We start from the raw sequence: 18,397 nt of genomic DNA on the forward strand, positions 1-18,397 counted from the left end.
GTACAGAGCCACATGTAGGCCTGCCCTTCTTTCAGCTACATGGAACAGCTCTGGAGAATCCTAAACAGAATCCGTACCTAAGAGAGCTCTCCTTCACCGTATTAACCTCTCCCAACTGCACATCATGTGGAACGAAGGCCACTGTACATAGCCACGTGTAGGCCTGCCCTTCTTTTAGCTACATGGAACAGCTCTGGATAATCGTACGTACAGAATCTGTACCTAACAGAGCAAGCCTCCACCGTATTCACCTCTCCCAAGTGCACATCATGTGGAACGAAGGCCACTGTACAGAGCCACATGTAGGCCTGCCCTTCTTTCAGCTACATGGAACAGCTCTGGAGAATCCTAAACAGAATCTGTACCTAACAGAGCAATCCTCCACCGTATTCACCTCTCAAAACTGCACATAATGTGGAACGAAGGCCACTGTACATAGCCACGTGTAGGCCTGCCCTTCTTTTAGCTACATGGAACAGCTCTGGATAATCGTACGTACAGAATCTGTACCTAACAGAGCTCTCCACCGTATTCACCTATCCCAACTGCACATCATGTGGAACGAAGGCCACTGTACAGAGCCACATGTAGGCCTGCCCTTCTTTCAGCTACATGGAACAGCTCTGGAGAACCCTAAACAGAATCCGTACCTAACACAGCTCTCCTCCACCGTATTCACCTCTACCAACTGCACATCATGTGGAACGAAGGCCACTGTACAGAGCCACGTGTAGGCCTGCCTTTCTTTCAGCTACATGGAACAGCTCTGGAGAATCCTACAAATAGAATCCGTACCTAACAGAGCTCTCCTCCACCGTATTCACCTCTCCCTATTCTCCTCTCCCAACTGCACATTATGTGGAACAAAGGCCACTGTACAGAGCCACGTGTAGACCTGCCGTTCTTTCACTTACATGGAACAGTTCTAGAGAATCCTAAACAGAATCCGTACCTAACAGAGCTCTCCTCCACCGTATTCTCCTCTCCTGAATGCACATTAAGTGGAACGAAGGCCACTGTACAGAGCCACATGTAGGCCTGCCCTTCTTTCAGCTACATGGAACAGCTCTGGATAATCGTACGTACAGAATCTGTACCTAACAGAGCAATCTTCCACCGTATTCACCTCTCCCAACTGCACATCATGTGCAACGAAGGCCACTGTACAGAGCCACATGTAGGCCTGCCCTTCTTTCAGCTACATGGAACAGCTCTGGAGAACCCTAAACAGAATCCGTACCTAACACAACTCTCGTCCACCGTATTCACCTCTACCAACTGCACATCATGTGGAACGAAGGCAACTGTAAAGAGCCACATGTAGGCCTGCCTTTCTTTCAGCTACATGGAACAGCTCTGGAGAACCTAAACAGAATCCATACCTAACAGAGCTCTCCACCGTATTCACCTCTCCCAACTGCACATCATGTGGAACGAAGGTAACTGTACAGAGCCACGTGTAGGTCTGCCCTTCTTTTAGCTACATGGAACAGCTCTGGATAATCGTACGTACAGAATCTGTACCTAACAGAGCAATCCTCCACCGTATTCGCCTCTCGCAAGTGCACATCATGTGGAACGAAGGCCACTGTACAGAGCCACATGTAGGCCTGCCTTTCTTTCAGCTACATGGAACAGGTCTTGAGAATCCTACAAACAGAATCTGTACCTAACAGCAATTCTCCACCGTATTCACCTCTCCCTATTCTCCTCTGCCAACTACACATCATGTGGAACGAAGGTCACTGTGCAGAGCCACATGTAGGCCTGCCCTTCTTTCTGCTACATGGAACAGCTTTGGAGAATCCTACAAACTGAATATGTACCTAAGAGAGCAATTCTCCACCATAATCACCCCTCCCTATTCTCCTCTCGCAGCTGCACATCATGTGTAACGAAGGCCACTGAATAGAGCCACATGTAGGCCTGCTCTTTCGGCTACATTTTACAGCTCTGGAGAATCCTAAACAGAATCCGTACCTAAGAGCTCTCCTCCGCCGTATTCACCTCTCCCAACTGCACATTATGTGGAACGAAGACCACTGTAAATAGCCACATGTAGGCCTGCCCTTCTTTCAGCTACATGGAACAGCTCTGGAGAACCCTGAACAGAATCCATACCTAACAGAGCTCTCCTACACCATATTCACCTCTCCCAACTGCACATCATGTGGAACGAAGGCCACTGTACAGAGCCAGATGTAGGTCTGGCCTTCTTTCAGCTACATGGAACAGGTCTGGAGAATCCTAAACAGAATCCGTACCTAACAGAGCTCTCCTCTACCATATCCACCTCTCCCAACTTCACATGTGGAACGAAGGTTACTGTACAGACCCACATGTAGGCCTGCCCCGACAACCCTCAACCCCCAATCACCGCCCCGGAGCTGGGCTGCTCTGATCTGATGATGCAACAAGCCCTGAGAGACAGAGCAGCCAAGGTTGCTGAGCAGGTTCAGTCTGATATGAATAGTTTCTCTTTCGTTCTCTCCACATTAGCAGCACAACGCTGTTGCCACCCATAGGCTGTCTCGCGAAGAAATAGCACTGGCTGTCTTTGTCATCCTCTAGAATGTTTTCTAAATCCTTGCACCAGAACTGTAAAGTTCTCCAATTTCAAAAAGAATAGTGTTCCATACTTGCTTCTAAAGCTTGAACGCGCCATTGCTACATCTAAACTGCAGACAGGCAACTGCAGACAGGAAGCAAAAAGAAATAACGCCCGTGTGTTTAAGATTTCAGCACACGTTAAAGAACCCCAGGTGGTTGAAATTAATCCGGAGTCCTCCGCTACAGGTCACCTCATTGCCTGTGTAGTGTCAGCGCGTTAAACCTCATTATCAATCATTCCAGCACACAGGCTTTTCACAACTAAAATTCAGCCCAGTCGACTCCTTTAAGGTGGCCACAAAAAGGCACGCTGGGAAAAAAAAGTTGCACACAGACGCATGTAAATATGTATACATATAGATTTATATATAGAAGTCTTTTCAAACAGCAACAGACTCTGCGTCAACTCCTTTTCTTCAAGGAAAAAAAACGAGGAAAAGGGAAGAAAAAAGAACAAATAATCACCAACAATCGATTAGGGTTATCACAATGGTTTTTCACAACAGTCGCGCAACGCCCTCGTCCAGTCGCAAGTGATCGTCCAACGAAATGAGAATGTCAGGGACAACAAAAAACAATAAGGTAATAAAGAACACCCGCATTTCCATGCTTTTTTGACGATACGGCAGACGCGCTACCGCCCTCATTCTGCAAACAAGATTAACATAACACGCACGGAAAGCAGTCAACTGGGCCACACGCCAAACAGCTGTGCAACGATTGCTGGCGACAACCATGGCCTCAAACTTTGTTAAATAACGGAAGAACGCAAGACGCCATCGACATAAGTCTACTTTTTCACACTTAAAAGACGAGCTGTAAGTTGTAACGCAGCCGACAATACAGCGCATCACTCGTTTAAGCAACCACCACACGCAAATTATAGTTAGTGCAAATAAACTGAATCTAACCAAACTCCATGACGACACACTTCGATCAGACATGCTTACCAGATGACATTACGTACGACAGGAGATATGACCATCTCAGTACCCGTCATTTCAAAATGCACTGTATGCAAAGCCTTTTTCTGAAATCACACGTGTGTTAGAATCAAATAGAAACTGCGACCACGCCAGTGAATACTCATTATCGTCACTGAATGTCAACCACACTTGCACATTTGCCTCATCAGACTCTACGGCAGGCGCAAATGCAAACACAGGAGCAAAATTAAAAAAAAAAATAGTGGGAAAAACGGGAGGGAGGTGTTTGGTGTTTTTAAGCAGAACGGTATGTCGCTGTACGATTTTCAGTACCACAGTCCACCAAGCACAAGCACCAAATTAAAAAGAAAAATAAAACAAGCGAAGGGGATTCTGCTGCGAACTGCAGCAGCGACTGCACGGTACTGCTGCTACCGCACTTTCTGCTTGCTTCCAAGCTGGGTGTGCAGGCGTGTTATCTGCAACGTAATACTGTGCAGTGAGCCCCCTTTTTGCACATAGAAAGGGTCACCATTGCGTTACAGCTTCTAGCTTTACATTTTTTTTACTCTGAATATTCCGGAACTGAGTTTCGGGGTGTATATGGGCTCATGGACTACAAGCGGGAAGGCTTCATCTTAGCATAATAGTAAGTTATGCTCTACCATCCTTGAACAGCTTGTCCTGTGCTGAAAATTTCTGTGCAACTTCTGGCTGTGAAAATCGGGCGCGAGTTAAAAACAAATAAATATAATACCTGCGTGGACAGCTGCATCTAAGAATAATCCCCCTTAGACGCAAAATAGGAACGGAAAGCGGAGAAAACCATTTGCACATCAAAAGGTTCAGAATATGCGCTGAGCCGTCCTGCCACGAGATGGCGTCCGATTTTCACTCTCGGATGGGTGACAACGCCAGCACAGGAATTCCACAATCGCCTAGCACATGTCAGCAAATTCGTGAACAATAAATGGTATGATGAAGCCTAAGCCCTTTCCTTGAACACACTTGCAGCAAAACCCCCACACACTAAATTAGCTCGGTACAGTTTCGTTGAACAACATTCCCCCTAGAGAGGTTTCAAGCAGACCAAATGCAACTCCATAAGCATTTTAGACATCAACAGTTGCACAATCTGCAGTTTGAATTCAGAACATTCACTATAGCCAGTTCAAGCCTCAAAGTCAGCACTACTTGCATGATTGAAAACTGCAGTCCGCAGAACCCATTCCGACAAATGTTACTGGAAATGGCTAAGCCTAACCGCTCCCACGCTACTTTCAAGCCCTTCCAACAACTAAATCGATACCCAGATAAACCGTCCCGAAAGAGTCAACAAGTACTTCAACAATTAACTCCAAGCATGGTGTAAACCAAACAAGTTTCGGGAGCAGACCCAGGGACTCAAAACACAGCGAAAAAACACCAGCCTCAGAAAAAAACTTTGGTTGCACCTTGAGGGAAATCGTTTACAACACAGGGTAAAACTGAGCAAGAGAGTGCGATAACTAACAGACTTGAAAAACAGCCAATCATTCTTTCAAACACAAAAACTGGCGACAAATAACCCACTTCACGCTTTTCATTTAGCATCGCAGAAACCAGCGGAATTGCGAAGGAAACTGGTAGTAACCCCAAACATGAGTATGCAGAGAGCGTTAACGATGCTAGGAGGGACACTTGTGGAAACACTGATTTTTGTCACAGTTCTTCATTAAACACACGATGTCAAGCGAGTTGGTGCCACTTCATCACTCAAGCAGGCGTGGTGTAGATCACCAAGCGACTTCGAACAACACCTTAGTAACACCCTTTCAGGTTTGCTTAAGAAGTGAGCATTTGCTCTTGAGAGGCCTCACAAGAAGGTGAATACAGTGATGCAACTGCTGACAAAGTGAACCACACGTATAGACACTCTACAGTCCGCCCTGCCAGTGAGCTGGCAACGAGATCGGTTACTGGCTCACCACACCCTCAACAGTGACCGGTCAACGCACAACATTCATTGGAAGCATTCAAAACACCGCGTATTGTTCTGGCCACACAACTCGTTACAATGCTAACCTCTACACTCAAGGGACTTGATGCAGCTAGCTGGATGCAATCGACACACTTCAAACACGTCCAGCACGCAAGCGGTGCAAACGAAAAACAAAACCAACAAGCCACACTGGAAATTCAAACACCCTCCCTTGGAATACTAATTAAAGCACACACAGTCCATTAAAGAGCCCTGCTTTGCAACGACAAGTGCCACTTGTGGGGTATCTACAAGTAAGAGAGGAAATTAAGACTCAAGGAGGTTGAGTGGTGTTTCGGAAATGCTGCCCTTAAAAAGCAACCAGCAAATGTTTGGATTGTCAACCCCAAACGGCATGCAAGCCAAGCAAGGTTACCAGCATCATATGGGATACACTGCGTTTTTGTGATCTGTATTCAACTGAATAACCAGGAGGAGATTCTAAAGGGATAGAGGGACACTTAGGGGAGTTTATCAAGCTCACGTAATCTGTTCATTCCCTGCTTGACAAAAGAGAAGCTTGGAGGAAGGGAAGAAATTCAGGAGCCCCAAGCCTCTACCTCTGTGGACATAAAGTTCTCGCTTTCTCAAGGACTACCGCAATGAACCCACATTCATTTGCAATGCATGTTTTGATGGCATCTGTCCCAAACATTTTAACATTCACCCATTTGCTTGTTTACATTGCATGCACATGGGCTTAATCCATTTATTGCTGCCCCTACGGACTTCTCAGCATATAGTCACAGCTGATGCCATTAAACCAGTGATGTTAATCCCGCAAGGGGAAGAGAACTTCAGGATGCACTTGCCTTTTTCTTTTTTGAAAAAGCACTTAAATCGGCCAAGAGAACTTGGGACCTCTCACACAACAATTTCACTCTGAACTTTAAACCAGTAACGTTCAGACATGCCACTTTAGACATAGTTCTAACATGTGCAACAAGACTACAATGTGGTCCAACTCGGTAGTTTGTGCAGGCAACAGTCAAACACGTCAAAACTCGGTTCAGCGTTGCCAAGAGGAAAATTGCATGCACAAATAAATGTGGTTCGGTGGCAATTATAAGCATTCTTCGCTCCTGTGGCCGTGCTTGGGAAAACATGTCTCCTCCCCAACATCCAAATGTTCACAGGCTCCCACATCGTAATTGCCAAGCTGCCAGCTACAACTACAAGGCGGCAGTGCCACTCATGCAGTTGGCATATCGGCACAATCGCATAAGTCGAGCACATTATGATCGGCTCTCACACTGCACTGCTTTCACGACCACACAGGCCACACCAGCCAGTTGTAGGGCCGCATTCAGAGTCCCTCCTCCACTCCATTTGCTCCCTCCACTCGACTGACGGGAGGATTCCACAATTCCCATCACGGGAAAATCAATTTAAAGGATCTCCTCCACTGGAGGGTCGGGTAAAGGAAGGACTCGGAATACCAGGGCTAGCCTTTCTTTGCCGTGTAACAAGAAAGCAACACGATGCGCAAAGTCTATGATGTCGCGTTGCGACAAAACACACTCCTGCCTGCAATACGCAGACACTCCTCATCTGATTTCAAACTGCAAAATTTTATTCCAAAACTCAGGAAGCGGTTGGCAAGATGTTATTGAGGGAGAAAAGCAGCTCTTCGACCTCAGTTTCACATTTCATACGATTCGGCGCCGTCTAGTGTCGTCTGCTGTGCTTATTTCTAATGCCCTGTGTAGCAGTATTTCGGCATAAAATACTTTCTTTAGAGAACTGGTGCCGCACTTATTCATGTCCCCGTAGCCTTGGCATAACTAATCTACCGCCTGTGTTAACAACCATTCAGCTTCACAGCCAAGAGAGAGGAGTGCTAGATACGCATGAACCCAAAAGTCACAAACAGGTCTTTTTCGCCCAGTGATCTCACAAGCAGATTTTCAGAGCATGAAATGCAGCAGCTCAAAAAACGTTGGCACTATTTTAGAGTGTCCCCGTCTTTAAAGCAAACAAGCACATAAAAGTTTCTACAGGAACACACATGAGCTTAAAGGGACTGACAACATATTTTTGTGGAGTGCATATTGTCTAGCTCATATGAAAGCCACCGTTTTATATACCGGGTTATCGCAAAGTATTTTTATATAATCAGGCGGAAATAATTTTAAACTTGCACTAAGTCTGAACGGTAACGACCCGTGGTGTCTAAACGTGACACGATGTTACATGTCCACAGAACTCCGCCGATTTCAATGCGCGATTCAAAAACCGCATGAAGGTATAGGAAAGGTTGCGCGTCGTTGTTTCAGCTAGGGACAAGTTTTTAAATACCTTTTTTAATCTCACGCGCAGTCAAAACTATACTGCCGCATGGCTCAACGTCATGGTTGCCATCATTCATTTTGACGAGACACGTATGGCTAGTAGATCCAAAAATTTCAATTTCAAAAGCTCTAGGGTGCAGTCAGCAAAACCATTTTGGATCAAAGTGTTTTAAGTGATGCCATTTCATTTGCAATAAAACAAAATATACTCGACAAAGATCGGTTGTCTGTCCCTTTAACACATTCCCTGCACACTACCCAACTCAGTGCTAAAAAGTTCGCCCTTTTCGCTGATTCTTGCCCATTTTTACAGGCCACGCGCGTCAGAATTCCAGCCAAGCCCTCCCCGGCAAACTCACCATGCCGCTAAGGCGTAGCATTCCATACGACAAGAAATACGACAGGGCTACGACAGAAGTAAGTTAGGCCTGAGAGAGTTTGTGCATTAGTAACAGATACAAGTGCGTGAGTTTGTCCAGACAGGAAAAAGAAAGGCCTTGCGATTGAAAAATTAAGCTAAATTTCGCGAGCACACTGATGCTTACAGACAATAAAAATACCATTAATTTTCACTCTATTAAGTATGTCAAAACTAAACCTAGGCGACGGAAGAAAAATTCATGGCAGTACGTTCTTTGATAAAGCGCAACGGTGATGTGAAAATTGTGGGGCCGCAGTCGAGCGAATACAGAAATCGGGGCTTCTGTCGGCAGTTTATTTGATGCAGCTAGTGCTACTAATGACAGCGTGCTAGAATCTTTACAATCTTTAAGAAAGAATAATCTAGAAAAGATTTGTTTTGTTCTAGTCTATCCACATCGAGCAATTTCGTGTACACAGAAAAGCCAGCACTGTGAAAGTCTACACTAACTAATGCTCGTTAAGCTTCTGGCAGGGATAGAATTTCTACGACAGAATTCACTTCATGCTTTTCTATGCTCTTTGCTTGGTTTGTTGGTGAAAGCAACAGTTTCACATAACTTATGATACCTTGCCTGTTCCTATTTTACGCTAAAAATTCTTTAGATAAATGCAAACCATGAGTCAGTGCAAAGCCTAAAGCGCTCATTGGCCAAAAAGTAAAAAAAAAGCCATTTTCCATGATTATGCTGGACCTAACGTTAATGCGATGGACTGGCAGCTATAGCATAAAAATAAACGTGATCATGAAAAATTTCTAAGGCTTTGGTTTCTGTATTCCTATCACTTTTACCTGCAAAGACCTATTATTAAGTCGGTCAATTCGAATACAGCACCGCTTTCGAATGTGCGCAAAATCTTTAACGTCCGTCCAGTTTGATCTCACACAATAAGAGGCCAGTGTAAAAACGTGGCTCAAAGCACTTAGCCGAAGCAATTAAAAATCTTTACTTAACAGCAATGCTAAGTTAGGTGGCCTAGTTTTGTGATGACCTATTATAAGGACTTTCAACAGATGCAAGGAAACTAACCAATGTGCGATTTTCTGCATGACAAATGTGTTAGTGACATCTCATTTTGAGATGGGTGCTGCAGATGCCCGTGAAGTGAATTCTGCGAGTTAAGGCAAAGTACAGTGGCACCCTAATTTAAACAACTAAATTTTGGTCCTGGCTAAAGCTCACCGTAAAGCTTCCGAAGTAATTCCACTGCACTAAGATTTTTTTTTTCCAAGGATTTCTCAGCACACCAGGCATGAAAACACGCTAAACAGAACTATAAAACCACCACCAGTTAAAATCTTTTGTCATTTTAAATTAAACAGGGAAATCAAATTGAATGTTGAAGAGAACGAAAATTATTGCACAGATTAGGGATACTCAAAGGTCTGGCTAAAACAACAATTAAACGAACATGTGATTTTGGCGATACTAATGCTTTACGATCAAACAAACGTGATTTTAACATGCGATGCCTTATATGCAGAAGCTCAACCGTGGAACTATGTTTGTTCGTAAGAATGGTTTATGATTGTCCGGAGCAGTGCACCTAGCATCACGTTTTCATGCCACAATAGGTCAGCTCTGAATAGCTTATGAATCTAGCCCCAGACATATACCCGAGCCCCGGTGAAAACTAAAGTTAAGATAATTTTAGTTAAGATAATTTTCGTAATTTTAACCCTGCAGGGCCACTAAAATTCGGTTAAATTAAGCAGAAAGTCAAACTAAGTCCAAACACATACTTTTCATGAAAAGCCCAAAGGAGACCACTCAATTTAGTGAAATTCAATAATAAAATTTAATTAACGGAGGTTGAAGACAACGATGTGTGGGTATTTCGCAGAAAAGCTCTGTCAATGCCAAACAATATTACAATATAACGTTAGTGTTACTATTATATTATAATATAATGTAAACCTTCAAAGCTTTCTAAATCCCGCCTGCCTTTAGGAAGCACTACAGTAAATTGAACAAAAAAAATAATTTCATCCCCCTGTGCAGAACTTTTCACTACTATTTTGCACAAGGCCTTGCAAAACCTAGACAACCCAAAACTGGCACTTAACAATTCTACTGCATTATACTAGACACATTTTGGCCCCAGTGAGCGCAGTTCACTAGGCTGTAAGCTCACCATGAAGTGCACGCAAAAAATAATTACGTTTGCTGCCGAATTTGGGGCATACTTTCATTACACATGTAGTCACCCATGTTTCGGTTCCATTTAATTACCAATGCCTGCCATAATGCCAACCGTCTCAATTTTACCAGAATGATTCAGCACCAACAATTGGCTCGTTAAAAATGAGAGATTCGTGGCAAGCACAAACCAGAGATGAATTGAAACTAGTTTCTAAGGACATCACAGGCGTCTTTGTTCAGTGGTCACCAAAGCAAAAGCTAGCAAGCCAACTAGACCACAGCAAACATTACTGGTAAGAACAGTGCAAAACAGTAAATTTCCTTGAGCGTTAAATCAGACAAAGCCTTGCGCTAATATGCTGGCAAGCAAGGGCTCACAAATTTTCACCTAACCTACACTTCTCACCTAACCTACTTCACTAAGAATGGTCCGATGTTGCACCCATTAATTCCCGCTTTCTGAACACATGGCACCAATAGTGCCTCAAAGAAGGGTCACTGACACAAATAGAGTCCTGTGATCAGTATCCTCCCCTGCAGCTTTCATTCAGTAACATGTCAATTCAAACCTAGGAGATGCCTGCATCGATCAGTGCATGTTTTAAAACAATTACTCCTCAACAGTAAATATTATTCCCAGACAGTCTCAGACTTGATGAAAGGCTGTCTAAAAGCAGACTAGTTGAAAAACATATTGTGAAATTAAACCCGCACAAACGAGGCATTAAGAGGCCACACGCAAACTCCAAAATATTTTTTTTCTGGCTGCTGTAATAATCTTTTTTTTTGTATTTTATCCCCCAAGAATCGCGATGATCCGAGCATGCAAATTGAAAAAAAAAAAAAAAAGTTTTGATATTTAAACTAAAAAAAAAATAACGAAAGTATGATTGGGGTCGTTGCAACGCTCAAGCTAAGCCAAAAGCTCGCAATGATGTCAGAAACAAACAGCAAGGCCGGAAACTTACTTCCACTACTCAACCGCATTGAGGTTCAAACCAACTGTAGAGGTGGACACAGTACATTAGCATTCTTCGTTTTTACGCGCCACTTACAATGCAACTAAAAGGCAACACTCAGTATGGCGTTATGAGGAGATGGCTAGAATAGAAGAAGTTCTGCACTTAACTTCGAAGCAATTTAATTCATATGGAATTATCGCACCAGCACTGTCAACTCCAGCATCAATGGATTCACGAAACTTTCAGTTGACTCGTCAACGACGCCCTGTGCTTAGAAACGGTTACCAAGTATTGGGTGAGCTTATATATATCGAAGACCGACAAACCATTGCTAAATTTACCAGCTGGGTTGCCGATTTCAATGCTGTAAAGAATTGCGAGACAGCTCTCACAACGCGGTTATTAGCCGTCATGAATCAGTGGCTAAGGCATTTTACTGAGCCCAATAACGTAGGTACGATCCTGGCTGTGGTGGCTGGCTCTTCAGATGGAGGTGAAAAGCGAGGACGCTTCTGTGTTGACATTTCAGCGCACGTTAGAGATCCCAAAGTGGTTAAAATTAATCCGGAGCTGTCCACTAGGGTGCACCTCATAGCCCACGTAGCTTCGGCAGATACCGTATTTTCGCGCGTATAACCCGCCCCTGCATATAATCCGCACCGCCGGAAAAGAAAAAAAAATCGTCGCGTATTGCCTGCACACTTGATACAGGAAAGGCATCACCGAAGCTACTGCTCAAGCAATGCATCCCATACTATGTAGACAGGAAAAGCGTATATTTAGCAAGTATAATGCACTGACTGCAACGCGAAAGCCACAATTCACTCATTGTCACTGCTCTTGCTAGAGCTATCACTTGAGCCGCAGTTCCCACTGTTGTACACCAGGTCATCTTCGGCTTCATCGATGTTGTTTCTGATGCAGCATTTTTTGAAGTTGTCTTGCACCATCTCACCCGGAATCACCCTCCATCCCTCCATGCCTTGTCCTTGTATGTTTTTCGCAATCGCTGCCGTGGAAAGCTTAGTGAGTGTTACTGCGTAGGAGCTTCACGGCACAACGCGCGTTGCCGTGAAGCTGCACTAAAGAAAAAACCCCGCGTATTACCCGCGCCCCTACTTTGCCACTGAAATTTTCGCATTTTTGGTGAGGGTTATACGCACAAAAATACGGTAAACCCCCCCCCCCCCCCCCCCTTTTTTTTCTCACAACACAGTTAGAAGTGTCATTCTTCTCAACAAGATGTCTAGCAAATTATGCATTTCCTGCCCACGGCTCCTTCCATAAAAAAACAAAACCGCTTCTTCAGTTGGTTCAAACCATTTCTTGAAAAACGTTTTCTATCCTTACATCAACACTTCAAAGAGCCGGCAACAAACGTTTTTATCTAGGCCCGGGGGTTCCCATGTCATAAACATTTCAATAAACCTTCCTCTTTCAAAAAAAATCTTGGCTTGGTATGCACACAACACTTTTTCTTTCTTTCTGCTTTAGTCCTGCCAGAGCAAACATTTACTTTTGCGTAACGAATATCTCATCGTAATTTGCAGACTTTCGAGTTTGTCATCATTAAACTAGTCTCGCTTGAACACAGAGCAACTCTTGCATTCCTTTCACCAAAGTCAGAGTGAGGCAGTTCAGCCCCCACCATATGGTACCAGTAACAGATGACCATTGTGTTTCATACCACTCGAAACCTAAACTACCGCAGGACAATCGCCCAGTAAACTTGATAGGAGAAAGTGTTTCCAGGGCTTTGCCGAAGCTTGGCAACCATGGAGGAAGCCACTGCGGTTCCTTTAATTCCATCCACAGAGTCTATGTTGAAACCAAACTGCCTGGCTTCCACCAAAAGGTTCAGAAACCCTCACACTGTATTGACAACGCGTACATACCAAACACACGGCTTCATCGTGAACTGAGTTTCGCCATTAAGTAATCCGGAACCCTATTCGATGCAGTGAAAGCACACCTACCAAGGAGTGATGGGCGATCCATGAGGAATGTGTGGCGTGAGGGACAAGGCGCATAAGGGAGTCTTAACAGCAGGCAAGCAGAACAGCCTCGTTACTCATCTCAAGAAACGCAACAACAACAACAGCAGCAACAACACAAAAACAGAAATAGACCGCAACGACCTGCAAGGTTCCTTCCCCTCCAAACAACTCAGCTGCTTTCTATTTTTTGCACGTTCCCGCCGTTCATCATATGACAGCCCGACGCTGGCGGGTCGCCGGTCGCTTATGGTCCTACAACACGTAACCGTAGCTAGTTCCCTCAGTGACTGCCCGTCGACCAACTAACGCAGAGTAGGACACCGGTTGCAAGGTGCAGTTGCAAGGTGAGCGGTCGACGGTCAGCTAACGTCGATGCGATTTAAGTTCAGATCAGCCGACCCGTACTGGGACGCCGGCGAGACCCAAAAAGCCACCAGACTAAGAGTTCCACGAAAGTTCCACGAATGTCACACTTAGAAGACAACTATCCAGTCACTGACCTGCAAGCTGCGTTTAGTGGTCACACTCGGCCACCAGTCGCCAGAATTCAAAGTCGTGAGGCCGCTAACGAGTAACACTCAGATGACGGACAGCATCGTTTATCTACCTGAAAGAGCTCAACAGCGCACAAAAAAGCCAAAAGCTACCGGGCCTCCAAAGAAGAAGACCAGACGACGCAATAGTCCATCGCCATTCGACCAGAAGTCCGCAAGTCCGGAGCAGCAGCTCCGAGGGAGCTGAGGAGGAGGAACCGGGGGCGTCGCGCGTGCGTGTGGGCGACAACAAATTGGCCTAAGTCTGGGGACGACACTCCCAGTGCCATCGCCGTTGTCATTGAAAGATCTCCGGGAGCGTCGTGGCGCCGGTTGCGCTTGCAGCGGCGGCTGCGGCGACGCCGGCGGTCGTCGCCAGCCTCTCCTGACTCTCTACGACGGCGACGATGTTGCGGCAGATCTGGAGCACGGCGGGGTTGGTCTCAGGGTTGTCCAGCATGCTCTGCAGTACATCGATGCCCCGCTCTTCCAGAAGCATGGTGCAGTAGCGCTTGGCTGCAAGTAAAAGGAACAACAAAAAGCGCACCCTGTCACTGCCTGGTCAATTCAATCAAGGCCGCATTTTGTCGCGGCCCCTTTAAACTTGCCACACAAAACTGAAACAACGAAACTTAGTTCTGCAGCATAAATTAAGGTCAAGCAGCTCACATCTATGCAAATGTGAAGCTACCGAACTCAAAATTTTCTCCAAAACCAAAGCTGTGCTACTAAAACCTGTTATCTAAACTGAATATACAAAGTCAACAATGATCAATGAAAACAAAGTGAAGTAAAAATGAAAGCAAGGAAGTGGTTTGCAAGTAAAGCTTAGAGTCCACAGCCATATAGCATAGCTTCCAACAAAGTTCATCACATTGCTATGGATGAAGATGGCTTAAGACGGAAGGAAGGAAGGAAGGAAGGAAGGAACAGTACAGGAAAGGCAGGGAGGTTAACCAGGATACTGTCCGGTTGGCTACTCTATACAGGGGGTACGGGATACGGGAAATGAAAGGGAAAGAAAGGACAGCAGTACATAATGAAGGAGAAAATGAGAGGAAGAAAATTAGGAAAAACACGACATGACCATGGCAACTACAAAGGCAGTACAGAGGATGCACACAAAACCAGAAAAATGCGCAAAACTAAGGCAGTACACAGATAAAATTGGCGAACTAAGGGCACTGCACTGTAGTAACGTCCCTACAATTGTTCAGACAGGCCCGTGTCCTTCAAAAAGCGAAGTAAGGCTTTTGTAGCCTTTTCAGGCAACCCAAAGAACACATGCAAGACAAAACATGCTTTCTTCGTCTCGCTGGACACATTCACCATCGAACGTTTCCATTTTTAGCACTAACTCTCAAACAAAAAAAGAAAAGAAAGCAGTGGGAGGACGCACGGTTCTTGGAGCAGACGTGGTGCATGGCCCAGACTGCCCACAGCTGGACCTCGTAGGAGGCATAGCAGCGCAGCAGCGGGAAGAACGGGTTGAACGACCTGCACAGCACGGCCGCAAACATCACGTGAGCACACATGGTCCAGCTCAGTTTTTACTTAATATACTGGGATTTCGCCTCAAATTAAAGGTACGTACATACAGCGTGTTCACCCCCAGCCCCTCCCTCCACGCAAACGTTCAGCAACACAAAAGTTCAGTCCAACACTCACTTTCTCTTGCTTTCTTGGCCAAACTTCATGGCCCCAGATGGATAGCTATGTGCTCATACCTCGACTAACTAGGGCTCCCGCCAAAAATATCTAATTCCCTAATCCCTAGAAGACTAAACCAATGACACTTTGACAGTACTACCATCTTGTTTCGGGTATCACTGCTACTAGGTACAGTCATGGACAAATGAAATGCAAACACGAAACTATGAACCAGAAAATGCAAAATTGAATAACACTGTTTGTAGAGGTGCATTAATGACACACTATCGGTATAGTATTTGGAAAGCCAGATTTTCAACTTCGTGACTGAAAATAACCACGCATTAATTTGACCTAAATGAAAAGAAATCGCGATATTTGTGTGTTCTGCTTCATATTTTCGTGATTGCGTTTCATCTGTCCATGACTATAATAAAATGTGGTACTGCAATAAAAGCAGCAAATGATTTCTTGCCATACAGATGGCTACATTGCAACAAGTAAGGTTTCAAAAATGCTTCTCATTACCGGGTATGGCTATGTTGGTTGTCTGAAGCAGTTCACACAGCTATAAACTCAGTGCATTTTAGCTCACCACAACGGTGTTACTGAAGGGGGTAACACTATACTACACTGGTTTTTGAGACGCTTCTGTAAAAGCATTCTCACGCATTATGAAATTTTCTGTTGGTGAAAACTCACATCACCCAATTTTTGTGCCTGGGATGTCTGTTCGTTATATTTAAACTATATTTTATTCTATTTTAGGTAGCCCGTTGCAAGTATTTCAATGGCATTTCCAAATGTTTCAGACTTGCAATTAGATGCACCAAGTCTAGGGGGATAGAGACAAAAGCGGTTTTAAAAGGTCTCGTGCAACAAGAGAAGGCATTTTACGACATAGTTGAAACACTAAAAATGGACGGATACAAGGGAGATGACAGGACAAGCACCAACTACCAACTGGTTTCATTGCAATGAGGTGCAACAAAAAACACAGGAAAAACAGTTGAAAGATGTGCGGATGAGCTCTGCATGGAACTTCACAAGACCACTTTGGAGGCTACAAGCGGGCGGTGTCAAACCACCTCATTTCACAGTCGTAAAGAGAGATGGACGTGTCACTGACACAAACAGCTCCCTTTTTATTTTAGGTGCGGAGTACCTTAGGACCGCACAATGTCCGTCCGTGTCCGTGCGCATAGCATTTACAATCGCAAAAAATCACACAAGCATCGGCAGGATTCGAGCCTGTGTCTGGTAGACCAGACAGGGTTAGTGTCGGTTGTCTTAGCCATTGGACTATGACCGTGAGTTAGTACCCGAGAGTCAAAGGGCTCACTCCCTCGCCTGTAACGGTGCGGAGTACCTTAGGACCTCCCAGTGTCCGCCCGCGTCCATCCGTGTGCGCACACCACCATCAAGCGTAAATCAAGTGCAATTCGATTTGAGGCGCGAGTTGCAGTTCAGTTGCATTCAGGGAATAATCAAGGTGCAACTCACGGCTCAAATCTAATGACGGTCGGGGCGCAACTTGGATGTCATTTCGAGTCCCCGTACTTCGCACCCTCGCCATCATCCACGGAGGGGAGATGCTGCCGTTTTCTGTGTTAAGCCTTCGCTTAAATAAAAAAGCTGTGATAAGCTTCACGGGCTGTTTGGTCCCGGCCTAGTTAACGTTTGTCCTGTCATCTTTCGTGCTTGAAACGTGTCGCAAAGTTCCTACCAACTTGTCCAGAAGCAAGTCCTTCTTATTGAGACAAGGCATGTCTTATCCAGCCAAAATCCCCCTAACAGTTCCTTTATTACACATACCATGTTGTATGAGAGTACTAACAGAAGCTACACTGAGCCACTGATCACCACGCGACAGCCAGAAAGCCTGTACAAAGCACAAGGTGGTTGACTCACCTGTAGGCCACCATTTCTGTGTCTGGACTTTTCCAGCTCTGTACAACTTCCCCCTGAAGTAAAAAAAAGGGGGGGGGGGGCAGTTCAGGAGATCAAAATAATCACGAACTCAGCCCTTTATTTCCCCATACACTACAATTCCAACCCCTAGCACATGGTCAGTGCCAAAACTTTGGGCCCGAATAAGCAAGCAGCTGGTATTTCAACAATAAAAAAAGGCACATGCAACACCACCATGTTTTTAAGAGATCCCCAACCCTTCTTCCAGTGACCCACCGCGGTGGCTCAGTGGCTAAGGCGTTGCGCTGCTGAGCACGAGGTCGCGGGTTCGATTCCCGGCCGCGGCGGCCGCTTTTCTGATGGAGGCGAAAAGCAAAAACGCCCGTGTGTACGAGATTTCGGCGCACGTTAAAGATCCCCAGGTGGTCAAAATTAAACCGGAGCCCTCCACTACGGCGCGCCTCATCGCCTGCGTTGCGTCGGCGCGTTAAACCCTACAATCAATCAACCTTCTTCCAGTGCAGATGGGTTGGCAATGTCAAACATGGTTAGGAACACTGGATTAAAGGGGCCCTGCAACCAGTCCCAGCGAGGCATCAGCATGATGTGCGCATAAAAGAGCATCATCCTGCTAAACTGCCATATTTTCAAATGCATAAGTCACAACTCTTTTCCAGAAAATTGGAAGCGGTGAAACTTAAATTTAATATGATTTTTTTTTTTGCATTAGCGTTGGTTGGTGCTGTTGATGATGATGGCACTACACTCCACTAGATACGCTTTTTTTAACAGGGCTCTGTGACTACACTACTGTATATGAAACGCTTCCTTTGACGTTCCTGTATTACAGTTGGCTGACTGAACCGTATCAGCCTACCTGTGTGTTTTGGCACCTGATACGGCGTTCGTGCTCCCCCATTGCATGCGTGTGCA

At 45.2% G+C, this 18,397-nt stretch overlaps 1 protein-coding gene across 2 annotated transcripts in view; it reads right to left on the bottom strand.

Annotated features, from left to right (window-relative positions):
• Positions 1 to 2,951: 2,951 nt before the first annotated feature.
• The window catches only part of LOC144162472 (protein zyg-11 homolog B-like), a 63,118-nt gene continuing 47,672 nt past the window's right edge, over positions 2,952 to 18,397 (bottom strand). For both annotated transcript variants that reach the window (XM_077693012.1, XM_077693011.1), the window contains exons 16-18: positions 17,465 to 17,517; positions 15,303 to 15,400; positions 2,952 to 14,419 (exon numbers count right to left, since the gene is read on the bottom strand). In XM_077693012.1, coding sequence (XP_077549138.1) covers positions 14,202 to 14,419; positions 15,303 to 15,400; positions 17,465 to 17,517 — 369 coding nt within the window. In that variant the 3' untranslated portion in view covers positions 2,952 to 14,201. The remainder of the gene's footprint in view (positions 14,420 to 15,302; positions 15,401 to 17,464; positions 17,518 to 18,397) is intronic.

Source organism: Haemaphysalis longicornis, unplaced genomic scaffold (genome assembly GCF_048455015.1).
Source record: "Haemaphysalis longicornis isolate Haplotype H1 unplaced genomic scaffold, Haemaphysalis longicornis Haplotype H1 scaffold_12, whole genome shotgun sequence".
NCBI classification, from domain to species: domain Eukaryota; kingdom Metazoa; phylum Arthropoda; class Arachnida; order Ixodida; family Ixodidae; genus Haemaphysalis; species Haemaphysalis longicornis.